The sequence below is a fragment of the Vanellus vanellus genome, assembly GCF_965231255.1.
Source record: "Vanellus vanellus genome assembly, chromosome: 7".
NCBI lineage: Eukaryota > Metazoa > Chordata > Aves > Charadriiformes > Charadriidae > Vanellus > Vanellus vanellus.
In genome coordinates this window covers 30,855,148-30,881,601 of record NC_138912.1, presented here as the reverse complement: position 1 = coordinate 30,881,601, position 26,454 = coordinate 30,855,148, and the positions used below count along the sequence as shown (strand labels likewise).

General features: G+C 37.8%; 1 protein-coding gene across 2 annotated transcripts in view; it reads left to right on the top strand.

Annotated features, from left to right (window-relative positions):
- OGDHL (oxoglutarate dehydrogenase L) overlaps nucleotides 1-26,454 on the top strand; it is a gene marked incomplete at both ends in the record, with an annotated part of 51,462 nt that overhangs the window by 3,494 nt on the left and 21,514 nt on the right. The window contains 13 exons of one of the 2 annotated variants that reach the window (XM_082486215.1): nucleotides 3,812-3,991; nucleotides 7,563-7,665; nucleotides 11,064-11,179; nucleotides 13,113-13,267; nucleotides 15,669-15,815; nucleotides 16,422-16,512; nucleotides 17,019-17,198; nucleotides 17,580-17,708; nucleotides 18,085-18,264; nucleotides 18,534-18,686; nucleotides 20,058-20,160; nucleotides 20,767-20,895; nucleotides 23,313-23,463. In XM_082486215.1, coding sequence (XP_082342341.1) covers nucleotides 3,812-3,991; nucleotides 7,563-7,665; nucleotides 11,064-11,179; nucleotides 13,113-13,267; nucleotides 15,669-15,815; nucleotides 16,422-16,512; nucleotides 17,019-17,198; nucleotides 17,580-17,708; nucleotides 18,085-18,264; nucleotides 18,534-18,686; nucleotides 20,058-20,160; nucleotides 20,767-20,895; nucleotides 23,313-23,463 — 1,817 coding nt within the window. The remainder of the gene's footprint in view (nucleotides 1-3,811; nucleotides 3,992-7,562; nucleotides 7,666-11,063; nucleotides 11,180-13,112; nucleotides 13,268-15,668; nucleotides 15,816-16,421; nucleotides 16,513-17,018; nucleotides 17,199-17,579; nucleotides 17,709-18,084; nucleotides 18,265-18,533; nucleotides 18,687-20,057; nucleotides 20,161-20,766; nucleotides 20,896-23,312; nucleotides 23,464-26,454) is intronic. The other variant, XM_082486216.1, reaches the window with a different exon arrangement.

Sequence of the window (26,454 nt, the reverse complement as noted above, 5' to 3'; positions counted from 1 at the left end):
AGGCCACTCGTATTTCATTGTTTTATCCAGTATGTTCAGCACAGTTTAGAGAGCCAATCTGTGCTCTTTCCTCTTTTCCTCTTTATTTCCTGTCTTTCCTCAAGTTTCTTCTTCTTGGATATCTCCTTCTTATCAGAGGGGGTGTGCCTCCTTCTAGTTGATGAGATGAAAGAGCTTTATTTTGCGTGGGCATTAAAAAATCATACTCTGTTCACTTTTACCTAGAAACTCCAATTAATCAAGGCTTCTCAAATTATTTCCATCTCAGAAGGTTTGACTAGACATGTCTTCCCATGTATACTTATTTAAAACTGTTTGAAATATGGCTGTCATGTTCCAATGAGCATATTCAGTGTTGCTAGCATTTTTTCTAAGAATCTCTTTTCTGTGTATACCATGATTATATATCAAGGAATATGCATTTATATCCATAGGAGCTTTTATTCTTTGTGCAAATCCATTCCTGATGATTTCCTACTTTTCCTTGTCTTTTGAATTTCCTATACGTAGAGTAGCCAAAACAACAATCAGAGTAAAATGACGTGGGCTCTGAAAAAGGCGTCATTATTTCTCCTTGAAGCATGGTGTCAGGGCCATAGATCATAAGGGAGAAGCTTGACAAGGCTCAGTTATTACTATCACAAGATTAATTACAAAATTGCTTGGTTGGATATTGAGTACATAATGCCTGCCATGCTATCCTGTATGCAGCCGCTCTACCGTGATTGTGTAATCACTTCCTTGTTTTATGTACTTGGAGAAGATGTGGGGGTTTTGTTTTGACTTCATCTTTTTCTTTTTCCTTTTTTTAAATGATGTAGTGATGCTCAGTGTGTGTCTTCTAAGGCTTTACTGTCCTCACTGCAGTTGATAAATATTGTAATGTCACCAGAAAAAAACCCAGACCGTCAAGATAACTAATATGTTACTTGTTATTCTAAGTGCAACACTGTTTATTACATGAGAGTAAAATATTGCCACTGAATCACTTGAATTGTATTATATTACTTGAGAAAATAATGGCTAACTGCAATATACATTTGCTGACAGGAGAAAAAAAAAAAGGAATGTATCATGTATCATTATAGTAATTTATTTTTTACAGATGTATTTTTCTATTATAAGTCTACCATTTTCTTAAAGAAAGTCACTAATTTAGTAGATAACCTGCAGATTTGCTGTGAGACCAAGCTGGTCTTCTGTCTGTTCAGTCACATGGCAGATGCTGTTGCCAGAGACTGACATTGATACACAGGACTTGAAGACTATAATCTGGTATCAATCTTGAAAGACATTACAGAAATTTGTAAAGGCTTTGATGGATGTATATCTAGAAAAAACTAATTTTCTGTAGCCAAATGATGTATTTTCCCTCCCCTCTGATTAAATGTCAAGCCTGCCCAACCAATCAATAAGTTCAAAAATGTGACAGGAAAAAATAGCGTGGGTTCCTTCTGCCCCAGCTGGCTGCATCTTCAGATGTAAACATTTTTGAAGGTATTTCTTTGTATTTGGGAGTTTGCATGAAGAAAGGATCCTATGCACATTCTCCTTAAACAGGTAGCTTGTTGGGCAAGTCTATTTGGATTTTGTTAGCAAACGTCTCAGCAGAGCACTTGTCTAAAAACATATTCAATTGTTTGTGGGACTGTGCTCTGACTTTTACATCTAAATGTAAACCTTTTGACTCAACAAAGGAATAGTTATATTATTATCATCATTGTACGTGTATCATGGTGTTGGAAAAAGTGAGGAAGGAACCTTAACAGAAGAAAAGCATACACTTTATTAAAACTTTGAGTACCAAATGTCAGATTTGTCATGGATCCAAACGTGTGTTTGGAATTTCCTAATTTAATGAAAGTAAATAACTGTGTATTGCCAAAATAATTCCTTCAGTCTAAGCAGCCTTAGTTGTAACACGAAAGGATTGTATCTGTTTTTCACTGTCTGGGATCTACGAACTGTCAGGCTAGGTGCTGTATAGGTATGGAATAACAATACAGAGTAAGAAGGTGTATAGAGACAATACCAAAGGAGATGCAATTTCAGTAATAGACTTTTTTAGACCAATGTATAGGTTATTGTTTAATTCAGATTTCTAATCTCAGTGCTGCTAGAAAGGTGTCAAGCTAAGAAGAATATAAGAAATGGGCATAAATGAGAAAAGGGAGGAGGAATGAATTCTTCATCAGTGTGTCTGGAACTGACCACCAAGCATGATAGAATCATAGAATGATCTGTCTGCCTTAATTTGTCATGGTGTATGAAAGTTAGGCTATGTTTAGGTCAAGTCTGTGTAGCAGGTTGATAAATTAAGTTTATCATATTTGTATCAATGCAGTTTTGCATTAGTAAAGAAGTGAGGTGCATTAAAGCAGTGTTTCTTGTGCAGAGGCTTCATGCTAATGATGAGGTTCCTGCCTACAGGTTCAATGAGTCCTCCCACTTGCATAACTTGAACTTGGAAGGTTGGGTGATGTTTAGCTCTTGTCTGCTGCCCCTCTCATAGTGTTTCTGAACACCTTAAAGCTTGTAGAAATTTCAATATGAAGACTTTTTATTTAAGAAACCAGAATTTTATAAATATTCTTCTGTAGTGTAGTGTGGGTATTACATTATTTTGATTCTTTTGTATATACTGTAATGTCTATATTAAGTAATGGTCTTTTTAAAATCAAATCTTTGGGCTACATTTTGTCTCTTCTGGCACTGGTTCCTTGAAATGCATTAATTCCAAGCTCACAGCCAGGGTAAGTAACATGCACTGTACAAAACAAAATTCGGCTTTTACAGTTCTTCTCTTCCAGTCAGAAAGATTTTAAAATTTTGAAATAGCTTCCTTTCTTTCCTAAGTTAGCCAAACCAAGGAAAGTGTTTTATGACTTTTCGTTACCTTTTATGGAAACTGTAAGCTAAGCACAAGTATTGATTAGTCCCCTGCTAGTTCAAGCTTTCTTCTTTGTTGGGTATAAGCATCTCAGATGTTTTATCCCATTCTGCTGCTGTCTGTTGGCATCTAATACCATTCTAACCTGGGACAGCGGCCACCTCTTCGGAATGGAATCAGTTTAAGAGAAACATGTTTGGGCATATGTGGAGGAAGTGGTTTATGTAAAAGTGCAGATGGAAATAAGAGGATCTTTTGTTTGTTGTGTTTCAGTTTCTGAAATATGTAATCTTCTAAAGTTATGACTTGCACCTGAAACCAGGTCCATAATTTCTTTCATAGTAAGGTAACGTAAGCTAGTGAGGGAAGGATCTTAGATCAAAAGCCTCACTTGAAAAGCTGTAATTGCTTTTAAACAATTTGTTCAAGACCCTTAAGGACTGATTCTGATGTAGCACATTCAGTGAATGTCTTGAAGTATCATAAATTCTTTAAGTATCATTAAAGGAATGGATTAATTTCATTTATTAAGGTTTTCAGTTTTATAGGCTTGATACCTCTTTACCAGCAGCATAATATCATACCTATTACTGTTTGCCTGAATAAACATCAAAGTTAAAAAGAGCTGTGTGAATGAATAATGTATGAAGATGCTTTGCACTTGCATGTGCTGGAGAGTTTTCCACTGAACAAGCTCAGTGTAAGAAATGAGGTGAAAAGGGCTCTCTGTAAACAAAACACACAGTTGCTGCTACCGAAATGCAGACATACTAGTGCTCTCTTTTTGCTGGCTATTAGTGGTATTTAATACTGTAATGTAGTGAGGTACCATTTGCAGCTTGAAGGAGCTGCTTCTGGTTGAGACTTTTGTTTGAGGTAATACATTTTCTTTCTTCTTTCTTTCTCTGTACACATGTCCAGTCCTGGGATTTGTTTTTCCGAAACGCTAATGCTGGCCAAGCATATGATCCCCATCTACCGGATCAGTTGGAAAGGCAGGCATCATTTCTGCAGAGCCATGGCCTGGCCCAGACACCGGGTAAAGCTGAAAAGCTTGTTGAAGATCACCTTGCTGTGCAGTCTTTGATAAGAGCATACCAAGTAAGTGTACTTTGGGGTAGCTGCGGGAGGGCCTCTCCTTTGCAACCAACCTTTTTCTTCCTTTTTCTTTCCTTTTTTTTTGTTCTTGTTTGTTTTCTGGTCTTAAGTCTTGACTATTGTCTTGCTTCTGATCCAGAATGTCTTGAACTAGACGGTCTTTTCTTTGCTGCACAATGTCTGAACACTGAGGTCCTGGATTCAGACTGGGGTGCTCCTCTGGTTTAGCAAACTCAGGTTTCAGATTACCCACAGCCTTGATGCTGATCTGGCTTATCCTGCAAGCTCTTTATGGAGATAGTCATTTGGGAAAGGGAACGTGAATCTATCATAGATAGATTTTCCCGGTTACCAGGAGCTGAAGCCAAACATATCAGAGCTTAGCCTTTGCTATTCTTTTGGCTCACTTGGCTGTATTAAGATTTTTGTGTGCATGTGTGTCTCTGAGTTAATGAGTTACTTGAGCAAATTTGAAAACTAAGTATTCTGAAATAGTTTGCTTCATATGAATGGAGTTTTCCTGGATATACTGGTACTAATGAATCTCCTGATCGCTTTTCCATGGTCCCAGTTTGTCTTCACCTCTGGAAAAGTTTGTATTACTAAACGTTACTACCTTTCTTTAAGAAAGGAGGAAATGCACTTGTCTTCTCGTACACCTAGTGTGAATTTTGAGATTCCTGATTTGATCAGGATTATAGGTAAAAAGAGAGAAGAAATAATGAATTAACCAGAATTTGAATTTTGGGAGGCTGATGGTACTGAGTTTGGGTCAGCTTTGAATAATTTCTTTTAGAGAGCTGTTACCAAAGTTGACTTTGTTTCAGACTCGGATTTTTGTAACCCTTTCATTAAATTAAGAAATTAAGTCTAATTTCCCCTTTTCCTCTAAAAGAAGGAAGATTTTGAAAATAGCACAGTGCTATTTACAGCTTAGATGTTTTCTAAATGTAAAACGAGTTTAAACGTTTTTATTTAGACATGTTTAATATCTTAATTTCAATAAAAGGATTAAAAACAGTGTGAAACAAGCAAAAAAGGAATATTTTGCTCAACACAGATCTAAACATTTAGTGGGGTTCTTTTTAAGTGCGTAGCTTCTCAAGTCAAACTGTAGCGACTTCTTGGGTAGATCTTTTCTGCCCTGCACTAAGAATTTTAACTCATTTGCTATCATCAGAATAATAGAAGAGGAACTATTTTTAAAACCTTTGTTTTCTGTACACGTGGCATTGTCACCATTGATTTAGCTATGAAGCATGTTCATCCAGCTGTTGGAGAGGTGTTGTAAGAGAGTAGAAAGGTTTCTGAATGTAAAAAATATATGAAACTTGCTTATAAATAGCTACGTAGAAAACAACCACTTCAGCCCATTCACTTTCAGTTGCAGTAAAAATTTGTTGAAGAATTAGAGAAAATTGGAGACTGTTAGGCTGCTTTGACACCATTTACTTGAAAATAGTTCAGGGATTGCTGTTTTGTTTCCTGTATTTGAAAGTGTGTGCAATGCAACTCAAGTGATGGAACAGAAAGATCTGTGTAAATGGCAGGCACCCATGTGTCTGTGACAAACAATGAAAGAGGATTACCTAAGGCAACTGTCTGTTTTTAAAAGGTGTTTAACACCCTCTAAGTTCAGCGTTGATGGGATACAATCAATTTGTGACCTTCCTTTGCCTGATAATGAAATGAAATGGAGAAGGATACAGAATTTTCATTTCTCAAACCTCTCGGTATTTTATGGTTCTTGTGGTAAACTGCTTTGTGGTCTGTCGAGCTGGTCTTCTGAAAAGGCACTTATCTATTGCTTTTTCTAATGCAGAGCACCAGACGCACTGAAAGAAAGATTTCCAGTGAAAGGCATGTACTTAACAAAAATTAGTCTAGATAAATTAAGTTGCTGAGCCTTCTTTTATAATGTAGATTTTTTTTTTTTGCAGCTATGACTAGAAAATATGGTTTTAAAGTCTAGTTTCAGGTAGTCTGTACTTGCATTTAGTCAAAACTATGGCAATCGATGAAAATTTTCCATGCATGTATTTTCATAAGGTTGATCTCTGATTTTTGCAGTTGTTACTATTTTCTGTATCCAGTGAAAGAAGTGGAAATTATTAAAAAATAACTTGATATTGAGGAAAACACTGTATTTTAGTTACAGACCAAACTGCTTCTGGAGCGTAATGGCACAGTGCTTTACTGATTTGCTCTTCTGGGTTTTGGTGTTCTTGCTAATCCTCTCCCTCTTCCTACTTACTAATACTGCAGAGCAGATGTAGTTTAGGGAGGTGAGTTCTTTCCTGTTGATGATGCTTGAGATAGAATTGTTTGCTTAGTTCCAGTCAGATAGACTTTGTGCCGCTATAAACAATGAGGTGGCACAGATGTTGCCGTGGGCATCATTTGGCCTGTCATAGTTTTATTACTGGTGATTCATGAGATGCAAAGAATCTCAGAGGCCAGGCTGAATTTACGGGGCTGGTGGTTCTAAAAAAGGTGCCATATTTCTGTCTGCTTGTGAGTAGAAGGCATTTCGTTATGAACTCTCCTGCAAATGCAGAACATTTGAATAGTGTTTATACAAGGCACTTCTTGATGACCTACACTTAATTCACACTCTGTTACTGTGTGATGAAATTCAATATTGCAGTTTATTAATATTTTTTTTCAGAGACAGTTAGGATACTAGTAGTGTGAATGAAATTCTATCCATGTGATGTGAATTTGTCCTTAGAAAGAAAAATATTAAGGAGAAAATATTCATATATTCATCTATAAAAAGCTTTTGATGAGCCAATTTGGTATATGAGAATCACACACAAGGGACGTCGTATTAAAAAAAAAAAGTTTTTATTTGGGGCTCTATTGAATCAATTTGTTATTTCTTCTCTTACAGTGTTATATGTTAATATAAAGCACTAGTTTATAGCAACTTGTGGCATGCATTAACAGCAGTCATATTGATAACTGAAAGTTGGCTGTGTTCCCCGTTGAATTTCTGTTCGTTGTCTTGAACGTCAATTTTATCATAGATGAAATTCCTGAAATTTCATGAATGAAAATAAATCCTATCTGATGTGGAGGAGAGCTCGTGAAGAGTGATCCCTTCACTTCTGATACAAACTTCAGCACCAATCTATCTTTTAGGTCAGCAATGCTGTATTTAGTATTCTGCAGGTGCGGGAAAGCGGATTCAGGCAAAAATACAACATGACTGAATTATCATAGTTTCTTAATTTTGCCCAGAGATTTAGAATACAATCGTTATTAGTTTTCTTTACTTAGACTTCAGTGTAATTCCAGTTTAAAGTGTATGTCAGACAAAATAAAGCTTATGTTCTAATGTGTGTAGGGCAGTTTTTGATAGAGGCGGTGTACGTATCCAGAGACATAATGCTTATTTTCTGGTCTTATGGGAGCACTTGGGAAATATGACCCTCTCGTGACATTTAGTGATGTTTTCTTGCTTGACTTTATGGCTGATACACATACTATGGAGAGATATCTGTGACTTTTGCCCTTTGTCTGACTTCTGTTAGTGTGATTTCATTTTTCTCTCACTTTCCTTGTTTTTCAGATACGTGGCCATCATGTGGCTCAGCTGGATCCCCTTGGAATTCTGGATGCAGACTTGGATTCGTTTGTTCCATCTGACTTAATCACGACAATCGATAAACTTGGTGCGTACACTATATGCCATGTTATTTGCAAACATCACTTGTCTCTTTTACCTCATTGGGCTGAGGTGATTTAATAAGACATGCCAGGGAAGCTTCTAACTTTTCTGCTTGCTGATATCGTGAAATAGTTTCCTTGAACATCTGTAAGGAGGCTTAAATTTCAGGATGGTGGAATTTCCACTCTGAGATTACAGGTGATGGTCCTGTGAATTCACCTTCTGATGAATGATGATTATAAACACTTTATAGAAACCCCAAATCTTATGGTTTTGAACCACGTCGGATATTCATACAAATCAATACATTAGGCCAAGATTCTGGTAATCTAAATTACTTTTATACCATTCTGCTTGATAGGTGTTTTGACTGCAGACATCTGAATGCTAGTCAATAGGAAAAACAAGCAATAAACAAAATGCTGGATAGAGGAATTCAGGGTGAATTTCATACCAAATTTGGATTCTAGCCTCTGATACTTGTTATACTTCTGTATAACTTGAAGAAGTCTGTTTGAAGTTATCAGAAGAAAACAGGAAAGGTGTAGAGTTCTTGACTCTTGTATATCATCCAATGGCGATCATTTTAGTTTACTGCTGGAAGCGTGTAATGCATTAGGGTTTGCTTTTGCAAAGGTTTTTCTGGTTGCTAAGAGGGCATGTCTTTGAGAAATTGCACTGATCAGTTTCTTTGCTCATCTCTGCTTGAATAAAAATAACATCTGATTGATTTTTCTCTAATCTTCAATATACCTGGTGTGTTTAAAAGGTGGTTTTCTACTTGATAAAGATGCTGAATCATTTCTTCTTTGATATGTAGGGAAGCTTTTTGGACCAGACATAAAACATAGTGCAAGTAGTAGATAAAACACGTTCTGCTTAATTTTATTGTAAGTACATCTACTGCTTCTTTGCTGCAGTGTTTTCTCTTTCTGGTAGTAGGAAAAGAAGCGGTTCTGACCCTGGATCGTATAAAGGCAGTGGAGTGCTCAAGACTGTAAATACAGAGATACTTAGACAAATCAGGGGTTCTCTTTGAAGTTTGTCAGCTTTAATTAAAGGGAAGTACCTACTAGAAAATACATTAGACATTTACTGAGTAAACGTAATTTGTTTGGAGCATGGGTGATGGCTAGCACGTCAATACAATTTTCTTTAAACTCTACAGATAGTTTAGTACAGAGTGTTGCGACTGGTCAGAAGGCATCGTCCTGAAGCCCTCATAAGCGTACAGAAAATATGCTAGGCCTGTGAATGGGATGGGGGTATGTGTCTGAGAGTGTAACTGAGCTGATGTTTCAGTTTGTGAGGGGAGACAAAATTCCTAACCTAGTCTGGGCACAGCAAAAAAAGAGAAAGAGAAGGATCTCAAATGTTGCCTATCCTTGAATGTTCCGGGCCGGAAAATTATGACAGATCTCTGGTAGTACAGAAAGTATTTTAGTGTATGATTTTTCTGTGCATTTTTCTTGTCCGGTCTTCTGGTTCCTTTTTTGAGAAACCTTCTGGTAGGAAGTTTCTACTAGGAGTTGGTTCCTTTTTTGAGAAACCTCCTGGTAGGAACTTTCTACTAGGAGTTGATTCTAAAAATGCAGCTAGTTACAGGTGTACATACTGCATGATTCAAGTTAGAGAATTGCTTTCGGGAACTCTTGGATTTCAATAAGGTTGTATCTCTTTAAACATGAGGTGATGCTTCAGTAAATATGCAGTGCTGCAGTACAAAGCACAGATGTTCTGTGTGTGGCCACATCAATCCTATACATGTTCTGGTTTTTGCATGACAGAACATGAAGTGTCTGTGAAGTCTGACAGAAAGTCAGCGAAGGAAAAAGAAATAGGAAGTTAGCACTGCTTTGTTTCAAATTACACTAATGCCCCTGCCATCCCCTGTGTCCCTCCCCCCATCCTTTTTTCTCCTTTTTTTTTTTTCTTTTTCATTATAGAAAACCAGAATTAATTTGGTGCTGGAAAAACCTATTATGGTATCAAAAAGGAGTAATAGTGGTACACAGACTGTTTTTTGGTCACTCCAGATTTGACTTTTTTTTTTTTTTTAATAATATATTAATATTTTAAAATATATTATTTTTAACTATATTCTTTTTAAAACACAAAAGGTGTGCATAGTAAAAGTGGTGGCAATGCAGTCCTGTGGCCTGACTTCAACTCTAAATGCTAAGTTCTGTTATTATTTCATCTTTAAATTGCTTTTTCACTTTCATCTTCAGAAACTTAATTTAACAGGGAATACGGAGCACTATTCTATATTTAAGAGTTATGTGCAGGCTGTCCTATCAGTGCTGAAGTGGATGCCTGGAGCTTATCTGGAACTAAGATACAGAGTTCAAAATTTAAAACAGAGAAGCTATTCTTAGCTTTTAAAATATTTTTACATGTGCACACACACATATTATTTTTAGGTATACATGTTTCTATACCTGTATGTAGTGTGTATTCTACTTTTTATTCATTTGCTTATTATAGTTGTAAGAAGCTAATCTTGCGTTCTTCATTTCTCAGGTCTAGATTAAACTTTATCATGCAAAACCTGTGACTTGCATTGATACCAGTCTTTCAGTCTTGTCTGTTACGTATTTTGGCTTTTGAAGCTGCATAATGATTAAGTTAAATATGTTCTTAAGACATATTCTCAGCCAGAAAAAGTTTAAATATGTCTAAATCAGGATGGGACAATATGCTTAAACAAGCCTTTGTGTTAGTTGGGGTGCGTGGGTGATTAAATCTGTCTGTTTTACAAGGGGTCACTGGTTGGGAAATAGAGCTGTAGAGCTTCATTACATGGCTATTTCAAACTAACTTCCCTATAAAGAGAAAGAGGGTGAATAGAGATACCTTGGAAGTTCTACCAGAGTGTTTGCACAGTTCTGTGTTTTCTCTTAGCCTATCTATTAATTTTGTATCAACGAATCTAGTATGCTTCCAACCAACTGGTTCTGTCTGTGAAAAGTGGTTCTTTTTGTGTTTGTTGCTCATGATAGAGCAAGGAGGAAACCCCAGTCATTAGTTAGTTATTTTACTAAATAGTGAAGTGCAGGATACAATATGGAGAATTGATGGCGTGTATGTTAATATGCTAAAACATAAAAAGGTTTAGCTGATTTTGATTTCCATTGTTCTATCTGAGCATTTAAGAAAGAATTGTTTGGCACTTCTAATCAAACAATAACTATCTAATTAAAACATATCTTTTTAAAATCCAGACTAAAGTGCATTGTACTAATGGATGCCGCCACAATATTCATGCTTCCGATTTTTAATCTGGTACCTTCATTCTTAATATTGCTTTATTAAACTTAATTCGTGGTGGTTTGAAAAACAATGCTGGTTTCCTTTTTGTCTCCTGCCCTGCCTTGCAAATTGATGATGTACCTGTTGTAGGGTTTTATGGTTTGCATGAATCAGATTTGGACAAAGTCTTTCAGCTGCCAACAACCACCTTCATAGGAGGAAATGAGAACAGTCTTTCTTTACGAGAGATCATCAAACGGCTGGAGGTCAGTGGGACATTTCTTAATTTGTGATTGTTTTCATCCAAACAGAAGTGAACTTTTTTCCAGTTGTCAGTCGCAAAAAAAACTTATCATTTGTCAATTATTAATAGAGCATGTAAAGAATTCAAATGACATTAAAAATAACCCATGTACTGTTTCTAGAGATGGCAGCGCCATTAGTTTCATTGCCTGGATATGTGAAATACATGGATTAATGATGAGTATAAAAGAGGGGAATATGGTAGAATACTAATTTAGGCCCTAGTTCTGTAAAGAGCTGATGTTGTTTAAAAGGAGTAGAGCCTTTAGAACTGGTCTTTTGAGTGTCTTACCATGGATGAAACACCTTTGCATGCAGTACTCAGGATGTGCAAGGGTTGTTCTCAGAGCTCTAGCTTTAGTGAGACTTTTACCTGAGTAAGAATGTGAGGGTTGGGTACCAAATTCATGAAAGCCCAGTGATGGTCTGTGTTTTCCATCCCCAATGCTCTTTCTAGAGTTTCATTATCTGACAGGTGCTATGGTTATGCCATGTGAAATCATCAAAGCTAAAATAATTTAAAGGAATAAATATAATTAGAGGGGATCTCCAAATAGCAAAACAGCAAGTACGAATGGTAATGAATTTGTAAACTATGGAGTTAGTAAGTATTGGATATTCCCGACTGTGCTTTTTGCAGGATTTTGGAATACTGAAGTTGTGGAGATTTCTTTTGCATGGTAATGAAATCCATTGGAGTAAAAAGAGCCAGGGGGGAGAAAATATTTTAAAGGATGAAATATGGAAATGAGTTACAAGAATGTAAAAAACAAACAAACAAAAAAAAACCCCAAACCATTAAAAAAAGCTACTGAGCAAATGAGAGTTCACAGCTTTGACCTGTTGCAAGTGTGAGAGAACGTGTGGACTTGCACATTTGACTATTACGTTGGCTTAGCTGAAGCATAAGCTGTTAAGCTGCAGCATCTCCGTTGGGCGTTTGACCTCTTTATTTGCTTTTTGGTTTTTGCACTTGTAACATGTCTGTGCAGCAATTTTCAAGGGATAATCCTTAAAATTGTGACGTGCAAATAGATGGACAGAATCAATAGCAAAACCTTAAAGCGTCAAGGAACTGATTTGTGTTAAAGAGAAATAACCCTCTGGTTTCCTTATCTCCAGAGCTTTGGAATTTTTTTGTATTGAAGTTAGCATTAGATTCCTGTTTAGAGGCAGTAGAGAGAAAGCACATACTATGTGTTCAGAGTGGTTTTGCCTCATATTAAACTCACACTAGGTCTCACTTCGGTTGACTTGTATTTTGGACATGTTTTTCTAGGGAAATATTCTTTTTAAGGTAAGGAAAAGAAAAATAGAAAAAAAAAATAGAACAAGGAGATAAAATTTCTGAAATACCTTTGCATTTTCCCCTGTTCTTTCTCTGCTCTCAGCTGCTTGTCAAGGCTGGAAATCTGAAAAAGAATGCAGTTACCAGATAGTTTGTGCAAGGCTTCATAGCTGTCTTCTCATTGTCTTTTTTGCTTGATTTCAGGTGGCATTTAAAAAAGACAGGGTAAATTTTGATAAATGACTTGAAATCTTTGCTGGTGCATCTAAAGAAAAGACTCTATTGTGCCTGTAAGAGCAGTAGCGAGTTAGGTGAAATATGCCAGTCAGTTTAAGGCAGGTTTATTGGTCTACTTTGAATGTATTACCAAATGAGAATCTTCCAGATTCAAAATTTTGAAATGTTACTTTGTAGAGAAAGCTTTCTGGCACGAAACTAGATTCAGTAAAATAATTTATTTGCTTATAGGATTACTGGGGGGGAGATATAATGGAAGAGAAAGAAGATAAGATAGCTTTCAGAAGAAAATATAATTTAAAAAAAATGTATTTGTTTCTTCATGGCCCATTAACTCGTAAAGCTTCTGTGTTGGTGTTTTCACATCCTAGAATACCTACTGCCAACACATTGGCTTGGAGTTTATGTTCATCAACGATGTGGAGCAGTGCCAGTGGATCCGGCAGAAGTTTGAGACGCCAGGAGTTATGAAGTTTACTAATGAGGAAAAAAGAACTTTGTTGGCAAGGCTGGTGCGCTCAATGAGGTACGCTGGGGTGGTGCTGGGAATCTGCTCTGTGACTGCTGGGTGTAAGCTGGTGTGGTCTGTAAACTGCTGAGGTAGATGTGAGGAGTCTAAGTGAAATCTGGAGTACAGGTGGGTGTAGTTAACCTGGCTGTGATATCAAAGGAAAGTGTGTGCCCTGAGGTATGCCAGCATCTGTGCAATGATCTTTAGTATTCTGTTTTCTTACATGGCAGGTTGTGTCCTATATCACTTGTGCAGCCTTTAGTGGCATATCTGGCAATGACTTCATTGGGTTTTGGGATAAACTGGGAGAAAATTGTTTTAACAGACTAGTAATATGCATCTGTGTTAGATTCATAACCTGTTTCAGAAAATAGGTGTCAGAACAACGCTGGATATACTGATCTTCTGCTATGTTCTACCTACTGTGCATCTTTCTAGTAGCACATGATCAAAGGAAGCCATCCTAACAGTCAGCTCAAAGAGAATTTTTAGATGGCTGAAATGTTGACATGAGCATTTCTTGATTCGCTGGGATGCTAACAGTTTCTTTGGAAAGCTGTGCCAAGATGGGACTGGGTTTGAGAGGCATAATGTGATTTCAAGTCCTGTTTTTGCCCTTTTCCTTTTGAGGTATACCAAGATGTTCTGTACTGTTGCACGACCTGGCAGCGGGAGTTTTGGTCTCTGCAATATATGAAAGCACGTTTGGAAACAGCTTATTGATTGCTCCCATTGTGGGTATCTGTATGGAAATACTGTGATCCCAGAGACTGAATTACCCTCTCACCCCTAGAACAAGACTGTCTTCTCAGACACAAGATTTATTACAGTTCTTACAATCTGAAGCAGTTTGTATGTCCTTTGATAAGCACAAGAGTTCTATAAAGACACATTTTTTGATTAAACTTCTATATTCAAAGACTTAAAAATGAAGTGTTCGTTGGAGGTGTTGGAAGATATTTTTACCAGGTTTTGGTTGCCAGTATCATAGCAAGATTGTTTGTCTGGTTAAAAGTGTCATTTAAACAGGAAAAAAAAGTCACTTAATGGTCAAATGAATATTGCACTTCAGTAAGTTTGTTTAATAAGCCCTCGGTATGAACCATCTCCATTTATAAGTCTTTTTTCATAAGTGTTATTTCATAAGACTTGCTCCTTGTTAGGTGCTGAACACAGGCAGTGACAGCGGATGAGCTGCCAGCCTTTGTGAACTCACAGTGGCATATGGGGGACTTGCAAGATGCAACTGGGGAATATTGTCATTCTGCACGCTTAGTGGCAGTTTGCCTCAAATAATGAACGTTCTGCCTGTCCAATACTGGCTTAACTTGCAGCTGCAAAGAGGAGGAAAACAGCATGTGCAACCACCGCTTTGATTTGCCCTGTAGGACTTGCTGTTCACGTGGGGCCCCGCTTTCAGTTTATATAAACTGGCATAGCCCTGCAGACTTGCCGGAGGAATTTTGGCAGCGTAGCTCAGCTGAGGGTCTGGCTTGTTGCTTAGATGCCTGCATTGTAAGGGTATTGATGGGTGAGCTAAGGAGAGTCTTCTGGCAGCTCTTCATTTCGCTGCTTTTAGGACTTCAATCTAAAGAGGTAAATGTCAGCGTCCTAAGTGAGGAATAAGCTGAGTATTAATGGATTATGGCAGTGTAATGAGTTGAGGCATTGCACAGATGATGTAACCAATACAGTCATTCTCACGAAGATGTATTTTCTTTGCCTTTTGTATCTCCAAGCTTTACAATATATAATCCTTTCAGCGTTTGTTAAAAGATACTTTTTAACCGCTCGCATTGCCTCTGGCCCAAATGCATTAAAGAATGAAAGAACATAGAGCTGTCAAGGATCGACATCTTTCTCCTGCTGCAGCTGAGGCAGAGATACTGGTGTCCTAGTTCTTGGCATGTTACCAACCGTTACATCACGCAGTCTGAAGAGCCCTGCCATGAATAGGACCGAAGAAATAGGCGTGCTTTCTACTCCATTTCTACAAGTATTTAGTTGTCACTTCCAGAAAATGCAGGTTCTCTGTTATGTCTTCTTCAATCCACAGAAGAGACTTTGCTGTTACTCTGCCTTCCCACTGGTCAGTATACCTTTTGTATACATGGGAAGGAGCAGAGTTTAACTTGGGAAGTGAATTTTGTCTGAGGTGGAGACTCTTCTTCCTGTCTGAATTGTTTCAAAGTCCTGGTAAATACTTCTCAGATGGAAGAGGAAGACAACTAAATTCTCTCCTATGTCTCCCTCCCTACATGTGACTTACTTCGAGGCCTAAAAATATGTATTCACAGATGTTTTAAAACAGTGTAATGTAATTTTATTTGCTAAAAGATGTTTGACGATAAGTATTTTCTACATTATCTTAACACAAACACTCTTTCTTGTTTCTTTGGGTTTCTTTTTGGCCAAGATTTGAGGACTTCCTTGCTCGCAAGTGGTCTTCCGAAAAGAGATTTGGTCTGGAAGGATGTGAAGTAATGATTCCTGCACTTAAGACCATCATTGATAAATCCAGTGAAATGGGAATTGAATATGTTATAATGGGGATGCCTCATAGGTAATGTCAATGGAAAACCCCCCAACAAATGGGCTTCTTGACTTGAGACAAGTTTTGGGTTCTAGAATTTTATTAGCAAAGTTGATATTAGAGAAGCTAGGGTAGCGAGAGTCAGTCATAGCGAGTACTGGGAACACAGAAGTGTAACAAATACCTGTCAGTGAAAGGCTACAGGCTTCACAGGTAAATGCTAGTGAAACTCTCTTCAGTGTGCTTTAAAGCTGCAAGCAAATGTGGCAGCAGCCATGGTATCTATCCCATTGCATGGAGTCTAGAACTGAGACAGCTTGGTGAGATAGGATCAAACTTACTTTTGCAGTCTGCCTTGATTAATTATTAATGTCATCATGTTAAAACTGCTAGATAGCTACAAAACCCATTGCTCATACTTGGATAACTAGGTGTTATAAAATGTCTGTGGGAATGCATTGGAGGAACTTGCAATGGGAAGAGAAGGGTAGAATGAAGGGTTTCAGGTTCAAAAGTTTGAAGTGAACTTCTTACTTGTAAATTCTGGCAGAGATAGCTTGCTGATTTTATAAGTTTTACGCTGTTAATTCTGTTATTACCATTTTTGAGACATAACTATGTTTGGAATTTTCTTAGAGGTAGGCTGAATGTATTGGCTAACGTAATCCGAAAAGAGCTGGAGCAGATCTTCTGCCAGTTTGATCCCAAACTCGAAGCAGCTGATGAGGTAAGACCATTCTTCAATGGAGCTATTCAGAGAGGTCAACATTCAAGGTAGTTTTAAGTCATTTTGGTCATGGTTATTAAGAAAATAGTGTTATCAGCTGCTGAAATGCATTGTCTTCTTTTCTAGTTTGAGGAATATGTTTTGGTGAAATTTCATAACAAATGAAAAGACTATACTGTATCTCTAACATGCAGAAGGTGTCTTAGGAAAGACTGTAGACGACTAAGTTCCAGGTCATTTGATTGAGTATGTATTCTCTCAGCACCTTTCTTTGTTTCATATAAAAGAAATGAGGATCAACATTCTGTAAATATTTATCCAATATTGGATAGTGACACTAAGACAAGGAAGTAGAAACAGTGTTCCAATTCGAAATTACGGTGTCAAACTGATGTACAATAAGCTAGATGCATTTTTCAGACTGAAGCACAAATTTTAGGCGTAGTCAATTGGATGCAGTTGGTATGAATAACATTCTTGAATTGTGACTACATCTTGCATGTTAGGGATCTGGGGATGTAAAATACCATCTGGGAATGTACCACGAAAGGATCAACCGAGCCACAAACAAGAAAATCACTCTGTCCCTGATGGCTAACCCTTCTCACTTGGAAGCAGTTGATCCTGTTGTGCAAGGGAAGACAAAAGCTGAACAGTTTTATCGAGGGGATACAGCAGGGAAAAAGGTAAAGATTTTTTTTTTAATATAGTAACTCTTACTGGTAGTTTTTCATATTATTTTTAATTAAAATAGTTTACCAGTAGTTTTGTATCAGTCTTCCTCTCTTCCTCCTTCACAAAAGGTATAGATTGCCTGTTGAACTAGATAAGGTTTTTGACATGGTACTTCAAGGGTAACTTTAGGAAGTAGGCTTAAAACTGTCTTTCATTTGTAAACAGAGCAAAGGCAGCAGAATGCTGACAAATCTATGGTTTACTATGAAAGTACAGTTCTGCTTTATAAGCACTACAGAAATATGGAGCAAAGAAATCCTGTGGAGAAGCTTAAATTGGAGTTTTGCTTTCTAATACATGTGTGAATATGTGTGTATAATCCTTCCTCTTAGGTTATGTCCATATTATTACATGGGGACGCTGCCTTTGCAGGACAAGGAGTGGTTTATGAGACGTTTCATCTCAGTGATCTCCCATCCTACACCACGAATGGCACTATTCATGTTGTGGTGAACAACCAGGTAACAAGCAGAGCGTTTTCCAGTCAGTTTGTCTGCTGAATAGTTGCTAGCGTACTTCTTTTTGTTTGTTATTAACTGGGGGCATTGTCACCTCTGTTAATTAGAATGGTTAGGATGCTCCTGAAAAAGATCATAGTATTCAGCAACTCTGAGTGGATAATATCTTATCACCTACACTTATTTCATTCAATTTATAACACTTAATTGGATTAGGTTTGATTTGTTTTGTTTTTAAGGCAGCAAAAAGAAGCTAGCTAGCCAAAAAGAAAAGCTGATACCCCTGCTTTGTAAATGACTATTAAATTAAAACTTCAAGTGTTCGAAACAAAGTAGAGGGAGGTGCCCACATATTAATGGAAGTTTCTGGAATTTGTAGATTGGCTTCACCACAGACCCCCGCATGGCCCGTTCATCTCCATATCCTACTGACGTTGCTCGTGTGGTCAATGCTCCCATTTTTCATGTGAATGCTGATGACCCTGAAGCAGTGATGTATGTGTGCAGTGTGGCTGCAGAATGGCGAAACACATTTAATAAAGATGTGGTGGTCGACTTGGTAAGTCTTCGTTTTCTTAACTTTTCATTCTGTGTATTACATACTACTCTTTTATTTTTCTGTGGCTTAGAAGACCCAGTCAAGAAACATATTTTGATTTTAATCCCCTTTAATTTCTTCATTTAAAAAACCCAAACATCTAACAGCCCCACAAGAATCCATAAATGTTTTTATATCATAAACATATTAAAATCTCTGTAAAACCATGAAATCGAGAGACTTCATTTTACATTTTTCCTTACTGACAGAAACAATCTTTCCCTTTGTAGGTTTGTTACCGTAGGAGAGGACACAATGAAATGGATGAACCGATGTTCACCCAGCCTCTAATGTATAAGCAGATTCATAAGCAGGTGCCGGTGCTGAAGAAGTATGCTGATAAACTAATTGCAGATGGGACTGTAACACTGCAGGAGTTTGAGGTACACGTCAACAGAGTTAAAGGGAACTTAAACTGTCAGCAGGAAGACAGAACTGTCACTGTGTGCTGTCTGCTTAAAAACCTTCCTTTCATTACTGTGATAAGCCTTCACCCTTTGACGCTTTCTGATTCAATTTGGTTTGGATTTTCCTGTAAAATAGATAGTATTGTTGTAACAAAAGGACTGAAAGTGCTGTGAAGTAATTAATACATATTGCACAGAAAAAAAAAACAAAACTTGCTTCAGTTCTGATATTTGTAAAAGGTGATCGGGTGTGAATGTTGGAGATGGAGGCATTTGTCAGCTGTTCTTCTTCACCTTTACAATCTCGATTCAGCAGTAAGACAGTATTTGAGTGCTCATAGGTATAACGGTAGCTTTGTGTTGATAACCTTGGCAGGCTTGTATCCAGCAGTAATGCAATAAAATCAATTTAACCTTTTTATTTTCCTGCAATAATTCAACTAAGTTCATTTGAAATATTCCAGAAGGATGCAGTGTAGAGTCTGGTGCCTGTATTAAGCTGGTTAGGTCTTTACCTTAATCTTTTTGAAAGTGAATGTGTAGAGTGCAGATGCAACAAAGGACCTTCTGAGAAGGTGTGGCTAACTATGTAGTGGCACAGTATCGCAGATCAACAAAAAAGCAGCTTATGTAGGTGCATTCTGTTATCCGCAAGAATGATCACAGCTCATGCAGAACTAGCTATCCTGAATCCGTTGTAAGAGTGTGCCAGTAGTGTGATGGGCTTTGGTGACTGGATCCAGGATCTGGATAGATGTTTTGCTGTACAGACTGAACTCAACATTGCTGTTTATTAGTTTAAAGATTAGCTAGCTCGGTAACTTGAGTGTGGTTTTGGATTGAAACAAAGATATTGTAGAGGCATTCTGCCTCTACAGAATACGGCTTTATATCTTTTGCCATCGATAGGTGTGGGCAGCAGAGTCTTAGCTAAAGTTTCCTAGCCAGACCAGTTTTTCTAGGAGGTTCTTCTCTAGTCTTTAATGGCTTCTGTATCCTGAAGGATGAATGCTGGATAATGCTGATCTTAGAAGTATGACTGTAAATTATATTTGGTACCTCAGTTCTGTCTCATTCTAGAGTAATGCTTGCAACTTCAGCTCTTGGTACTCTCCTCTGTAACACCTGCCCAATAAACTAAATAATTTATTTGGGTAATGTGGGTAAGCATGTTTCTAGAAGGCAATTTGATCCTAGATAAAATTAAATTGTTTGTTTGCATAGCTGTAACTACATTTTCTTCTGGAACTAAATAATTGTTTTTATCATACTGAATAGTAGGTGTCATCTGTAAGATACAAAGGTGTTATGTTTATCCATTTTAAAAAGAAAGTTTTTGTTCTACAGGAAGAAATTGCAAAGTATGATAGAATATGTGAAGAAGCATATACTAGATCTAAGGATAACAAGATCCTACATATCAAGCACTGGCTTGATTCACCTTGGCCTGGTAAAAGTGTCCTTTCACTTATCCTAGTGTTAATGTTATTGTGCTTTTATTTTGACTCCATATTCTAGGACACTTAAATGGTTTTTATCAGACAGTGTTCCTTTAAAATAAAATATGGGACCTTTGGTTTGCCCCTTTTAATAGTAAATAAAACATTCTGCCAGATCAACTTGAAAAAGGTGTTTTTCTTAAAAAAACATGCAAAGTAAGGTGGGACTTCGAAAAAGATGCCTTTTCAGTTTAGCAGAAAAGTGTTTTTCCTGTAATGTTAACCGTGCCTTCAGGAAGGAGTGTGTCTCATGATCCTTTTTTTTTTTTTTTGAGGGATTAGGGATTGAGGTGCCTTTTATTGTCTGTCCCTGTCAGGGACTTCACAGGGAATGAAAGCAGAAACAAACCAAATCACTATGTGCCTGTAAGATCAAGTTCTGTTGTCATGCAGACAATCAAAATTATTGTGTCTCCCAGTGAAAGGTGAAGATCTAGCTAGGTTTAAGCTGCTGCTTAGAATGTCTTTTAAGAGTTGTGAGTTTTTAAATAAATCGTGGACAGCGTAGATATCTCTTAATCAGCCCTTTAACATCTCACCAAATCTTTTACTTCCAGGATTCTTTAACGTGGATGGAGAACCCAAGAGCATGTCATGTCCTCCAACTGGCATTTCGGAAGACCTTCTGACTCACATTGGCAATGTAGCTAGCTCAGTGCCAGTCAAAGACTTCAAAATACACGCAGGTCAGCTGGAGTCTTTGTTTCTCCTAGTGGCTACGTTTCTTGTTCGGATTTTATATTTCTGCGCACAAGTTGCTGTTGGGTCATTTCCCAAAAAGGAAAATGCCTGTGACTTTTCTTTTAACTCTTCCACCCTATGGGCAAGGAGAATGTGACAGTTAAGGTCCTGCTGCTTGTTCTCAGCATGATGTTCTTTCAGTATCACTCTACTTCTGTTCCCTACCTCATAGGGATAGGGAACTTCATAGGGAATTTCATAGAATAGAAATTCCTTTGAGGGAGGTAAAAGTCGCTTTGTAATGTTAATACCTCCTTTCATTCTTCAAGGCCTTGTGGAAAACGCTGCCTCTGTGCAGCACCTTTGTGGGACATACTGGGAAGTAAGGCACCAATCTCAGGAAGCATTACTAATGTTTTTTCTTAATGCTAAAACCAGTGGTAATTTGAGGTCCGCTTAAGACACTCTTCTTGTGGTTAGATAACTTTCTACTCAGTGATATAGCTTGGTCTTTTTGGAACTGGCAACATTGCTGGTACACCATGAGCCTAATTTTAGTACAGCTTAATGGACTCTGTGTGGGCAAATTCAGACACAGTTTTTCTTTCAACTTACCACGTAGCATTGATAATAGCACAAATTTAGCATTTTCTCAAAAAGTCTTAGATTTTGGTCTGAAGAGATGCAGTTCTGAATTTGGCATCTATTACAGTAAGAATTTAAATGTGCCTGTCTCGCTGGGGAGCACCTGGCACTGTGTCAAAGTTCTGAGTTAATTCTTTTACTCCCTGGTCAGGTTGAAGTCAAGCAGCTCTACAGGGAGCAGTAACATGTTCATTCATGGGGAAACATGGAGACACTTTGTTTAGGGATTTTTTTTTTTTTTTTTTTTTTTTTTTTGTTGGCTGGTAGGGAATATATTTAGGATCAGGAGAAAGAGCTCTCTTTTTCTCTTTTTCCTGGTAAAATCTCTAGCTGGTCTTTCTTCTCCAGAGTCATCCATCAAGGGATAAAGTACGTCTGCTGTACTTGTTCAATGTGTTTGTGTTCCTTTGGGACAATTAAACACTGTTACATGTAATGATGATAGGGGACTCACAGTTATCAATTGCACGCTTGTTCAGCAGATACAATTAATAGATGAACTTTGAAACTCTTCTACACGTTTGTGCACTTTGTCTGGACACAGATAAATTTGAAATTAGTGAGTCAATAAAATTTAATATTACACATTCTAGTTAAAAAGGTAAGACAGCCTGTCTTTAGTAACTTGATTAACCATTGACACTAAGTAACACTTGCCAGTATATAAGATAAATTTATGATTCAAAGCAAACTTTGGTTTGCTAGATTCTTTTACACAGTTTAAAAGGCCATGAAAGAGAAAATTTTGGGAGAATTAGAAGGGGAAGAGCACTTTTGAAATACTTTGTCCTTCCACTAGAACAAACCAGCTTAATATCTCATGGTCTTTCAACAAACAATTGGAATATTATTTTGTTTTATCAAATGTTTGGTATATTCTAAAGAGAAAATTTTCAAGATTGATTTTTTTTTTTTATTGAAATGCAATAATTTTGATGAGAAAATTGTTTTATGTGGAAAGAAAGCAGGGTTTTCTTTGTAAAAATGGTGAAAGTAACAAAGGGAAATATGGCAAAATAACAAATAGGACAGCTTGCAAAAAGCATCAGTTGAGATGTGAAAACAAGATGGTGTCAAGTGACACTGAATACACTAGGCTTATAGCCTCAAAGCTGGAAGCTCCCATGTGCAGCTTTGAAGTTTTATTCCCTTTAAAAGTCACAGTGTTGCAACTTGTGTTTTGGCTTACCAAGTTATAAAAACTTCACCATGTAAAAAAAACAAAACAAAGCAAAACAAAAAACAACAACAAAACCAAAACAAAACACAAAAAACCCCAACCAAACAAAAAAACCCCAAAACTAAAAAACATAACTCTTGGTTACCGACTGAAAATCCCTTGGCAGCTGCTACAATTTCCTATTTATATGATATTCACAGTATTGATTAATACTATGAAAAAATGAGAAAGAGAGAAGAAAACATCACAAACCCGATAGCTGATATTTTCAGTCTCTTATAAACAGTACTTGGTGTTAGAGATGTGAAAATAAATCTTTAAGAAGTAGTATTTTGCCATGAGTTTTTTTAATTGTCCTCAGTAGTTTCTGACCCGACCAATCTTATTTTCTTCTTCTAAAAAAAAGATATGAACACTATGCAGCCCTTTGCCTGGGAAACAAGTTGCTTTGCACTTCAGTTCTGGAAGAATAATTTGTAGACCTTATTAGGATCTGTGTTTAAGTTAGCCAGTGGGGAAGGAGAATGGTGAATATAATGTGAATCTCAAATATCTCTGAAGTTGGTCCATTGATTTCTGATCTTTATTCCAATGTAGGACTCTCTCGGATTTTGAGAGCCCGCTTGGAAATGACCAAGAACAGGGTTGTTGACTGGGCCTTAGCAGAATACATGGCTTTTGGCTCTTTTCTGAAAGAAGGGATCCATGTCCGACTAAGTGGACAGGACGTGGAGAGGGGTACTTTCAGGTGAGTACCAAGATAACTGTTCAATGCTGTCCCATACCTAAAGAAACACCTTAATGTTTTTTAAGCAGTGTGGTCTTCTGCAGGGAAGGGGAAGCTGAGGATATTCAACATCAATCTGGATGTTACAAGAATAATCAAATCTCTTGGGTCTCTGTAAACAGCATTTTAAATAATTGTATTTAAGGCAGGATGAATGTTCTTAGATACTTTCTTCTGTTGCTGAAAAACAAGTTATTTTTTTTCTGCTTTTTAACTAAAAATTCAACTGCAATCCATCTAATTGCTGAGAAGTAAAAGAAGGGTATTTGCTGCTGCAGATTCTGAAGTCTTTTAAATACCATTCCAGTGGTGGCTGCTTGGAACTCGGGTATCCTGTGACCAAACACATTGCCAGTTGGCAAGGCTTTTTTAAGTGAAACAAGATCCTTTGTACTGAGACTTTTAATGACTGTGGAGCATGAATGAATGCAGAATCTGATCACTTCATAAAAATATATACAGTTCTGCTGCCTTACCTGATTCTCTGTGGAGTGAAATGCTAATGATGTATTTAATTGAAGCCTTCGATGCGAAGCCCATTGCTGGGGGTGAATGAACTAGCAGCTGCACTGTGCTTCATTGTGAATGCTTGCAGAAAAGAGAGATAAATCTTGGTGCCTGTTTTCTCTGGTACAGTGCTGTTCTCTGTGCTGAGCTTCATTTGGTATCCAGTCTTTTGGGCTTTCTTCTTTTTGCTCCCATTCTAACGGCAGTTTAACAAAATCCTTCAGACAAGACCTGAAAACAAAACTGGAAATGGGGAGATTCCACCCTGCCACCCCCTTATCCCCCCAATGTCTCATCCTCCTTGATTTCAGTACCATGGTCTTGTAAAGAGGTGAGCATCACCAGGGAGAGGAACACGTGTTCATTTTTTTAGCAACCTTCCCACCTATTTCAGGTGAGTGCTTAGTCATGTCTCGCGCATGCCTATAAACTTGTCTTGAGAATACTGATTCTCTGCATTCCCATTTCTCTCACTGGTGGAAGAGGATTTTCCAGAACTATCATCCAGCTTTTGATGTTTGTTTAAGTTAAAAATAATTGTTGTGCTCACAGCAATATAGGGAAAAATGAAATAAAAACTGTTCAGAGTGAAGACTAGCTAAGGATTCATTCCTATGCCATGTGGATTTTATTATTCAGTCTTTTAGAAAAGGAGTAAAAAGGCATTCAAATAAATTCTTTTGAAGTTCAGGTCTGAAGCTGGTACTGCAGATGTTTGGTTTACAGTAACCTGGTTCTGCTTTACTGCAGGGTTTTGAGTTTGCCTGATGGATAGTGGGATCTACAAAATGCTAGTCTATGGTGTGATTATGAATTTTTGTTATGAATGTGATAGGGCGATTGAACAATAAAGGGTGAGTTTAAAATAATGCCTTGGACCCGAGGAAGTCAGAGAATATTCAACTACTTTGTTAAACAGGAGAGAACAGTGTAGAAATGTGTAAGACAGCCTGGTATACTTTTACTCAGGCTCATTTAATCAGAGGAATAGGTTAACTTGTGGTACAAGCATATCTAAGATGCTGCAGTTCTCAGTACAGGTGCTCTTTTTTTACCTCTGGTTTGGTTTCTTTGTCATTTATAATAAAGGTGAGCAACTTCCCTAACAACTGCAGACCTCTGAAAATGCTAGTGCATTTTTATTGGAAAAAAACATGTTGCAAATACATGGAAAGTGTATGTCATTTTATCCTCTCTCTGGACTGAGAAGACCCTTCTTCACCCCAAAAAATCCTTGGACAAATCTCTGGGACTAATTGAAGAGGGAGTATTGGCTAGAATTTGGGAAGACCTGAAGATACTGCATTGCCATAATGAAAACGACACGATGGGAGTGCTTTCATTATTTTGGAGCATCTGAAGTACTGTCTAGAAAATAGTACTTTCTGTCAGTATTCAATGTGATGACTTGCTTTCTTTCTATTTCAGAGTAAAACATTACTAATAGGCAGAAGGTAGATAAAGCTGCAGATAGAAGGAGTTGGCCCCTTCTCATCTTGGAGACACAGTCTGGAGAAGGTGTAGGGTCCCGGTCCAGTCACGGGCTCGGGGAAGGTTTCTGGTGATCCCAAGAGTGAGACTAAGATACAAACAAGGTCAGATGCCGCTCATTAGGCTATTTTATTGAATGATTACAGGAGAGTAGAGCAATAGAAAAGACAAGAAACATTAGGAGGAAATCAAGCAAGCATTCGGAGAGATAGGCTCAAGATAGTCACCACCAGGGATCCAGTGGCATCCCGTTGGTCCAAATTCTTCATCCGGAGGCATCCCGTTGGACTTTACTATTCTTCGGTGGTGGGCTGCCAGCACTGAGGCTTGCTACTACGGTCTTTTATTTAGGAATTGGCGCATGCACATCTGTTTCACGTGCTGTTCATGCGCCTTTGGTTTCACCTGTCATGCGCTTCAGGTACTCTTGGCGGTAGACAGGACAGGCTTTTTGGCGGGCTGCCGGCCCAGCCCGGGTAATGGCTGGGTCTAGTGGTGCCTAATGAGCAAGAGTGGGTTGCTTATAGCAAGTTTGCACAGGTTCCTTGCAAACTGCAATGCCGCCGGGTTGTGCGGCTCTGCCTTGTTTCATTAGGCAAGCACACACAAGCAAGCTTTGAGACAGTTCTTGGAATCAGCCCCTCACAGAAGGGAAGCGGGGGAAGAGAGACTTAATTCTGAACTGGTTTGATGCCAGTAAACCTGACAATCATGCAACAGCAAAATCTGACTTGCATGTTTGTATTTCTGGCCGTCTGTCTATGCTCGTTGTAATCACCTTTTGCTGAAGAAACACAAAACTTGATGCCCAAGAAGCTTATCGCCGCACTAGGCCTTCTGTCTTCGGCTGAACGACAAAAATAAAATGACAATGTCAAAAATTATTTCTGCCTAACAGCTGTCTGGTACGTGTATTTTCCCCTGTCTATCTCCCTCCCTGTGCCGTGCTTCAGA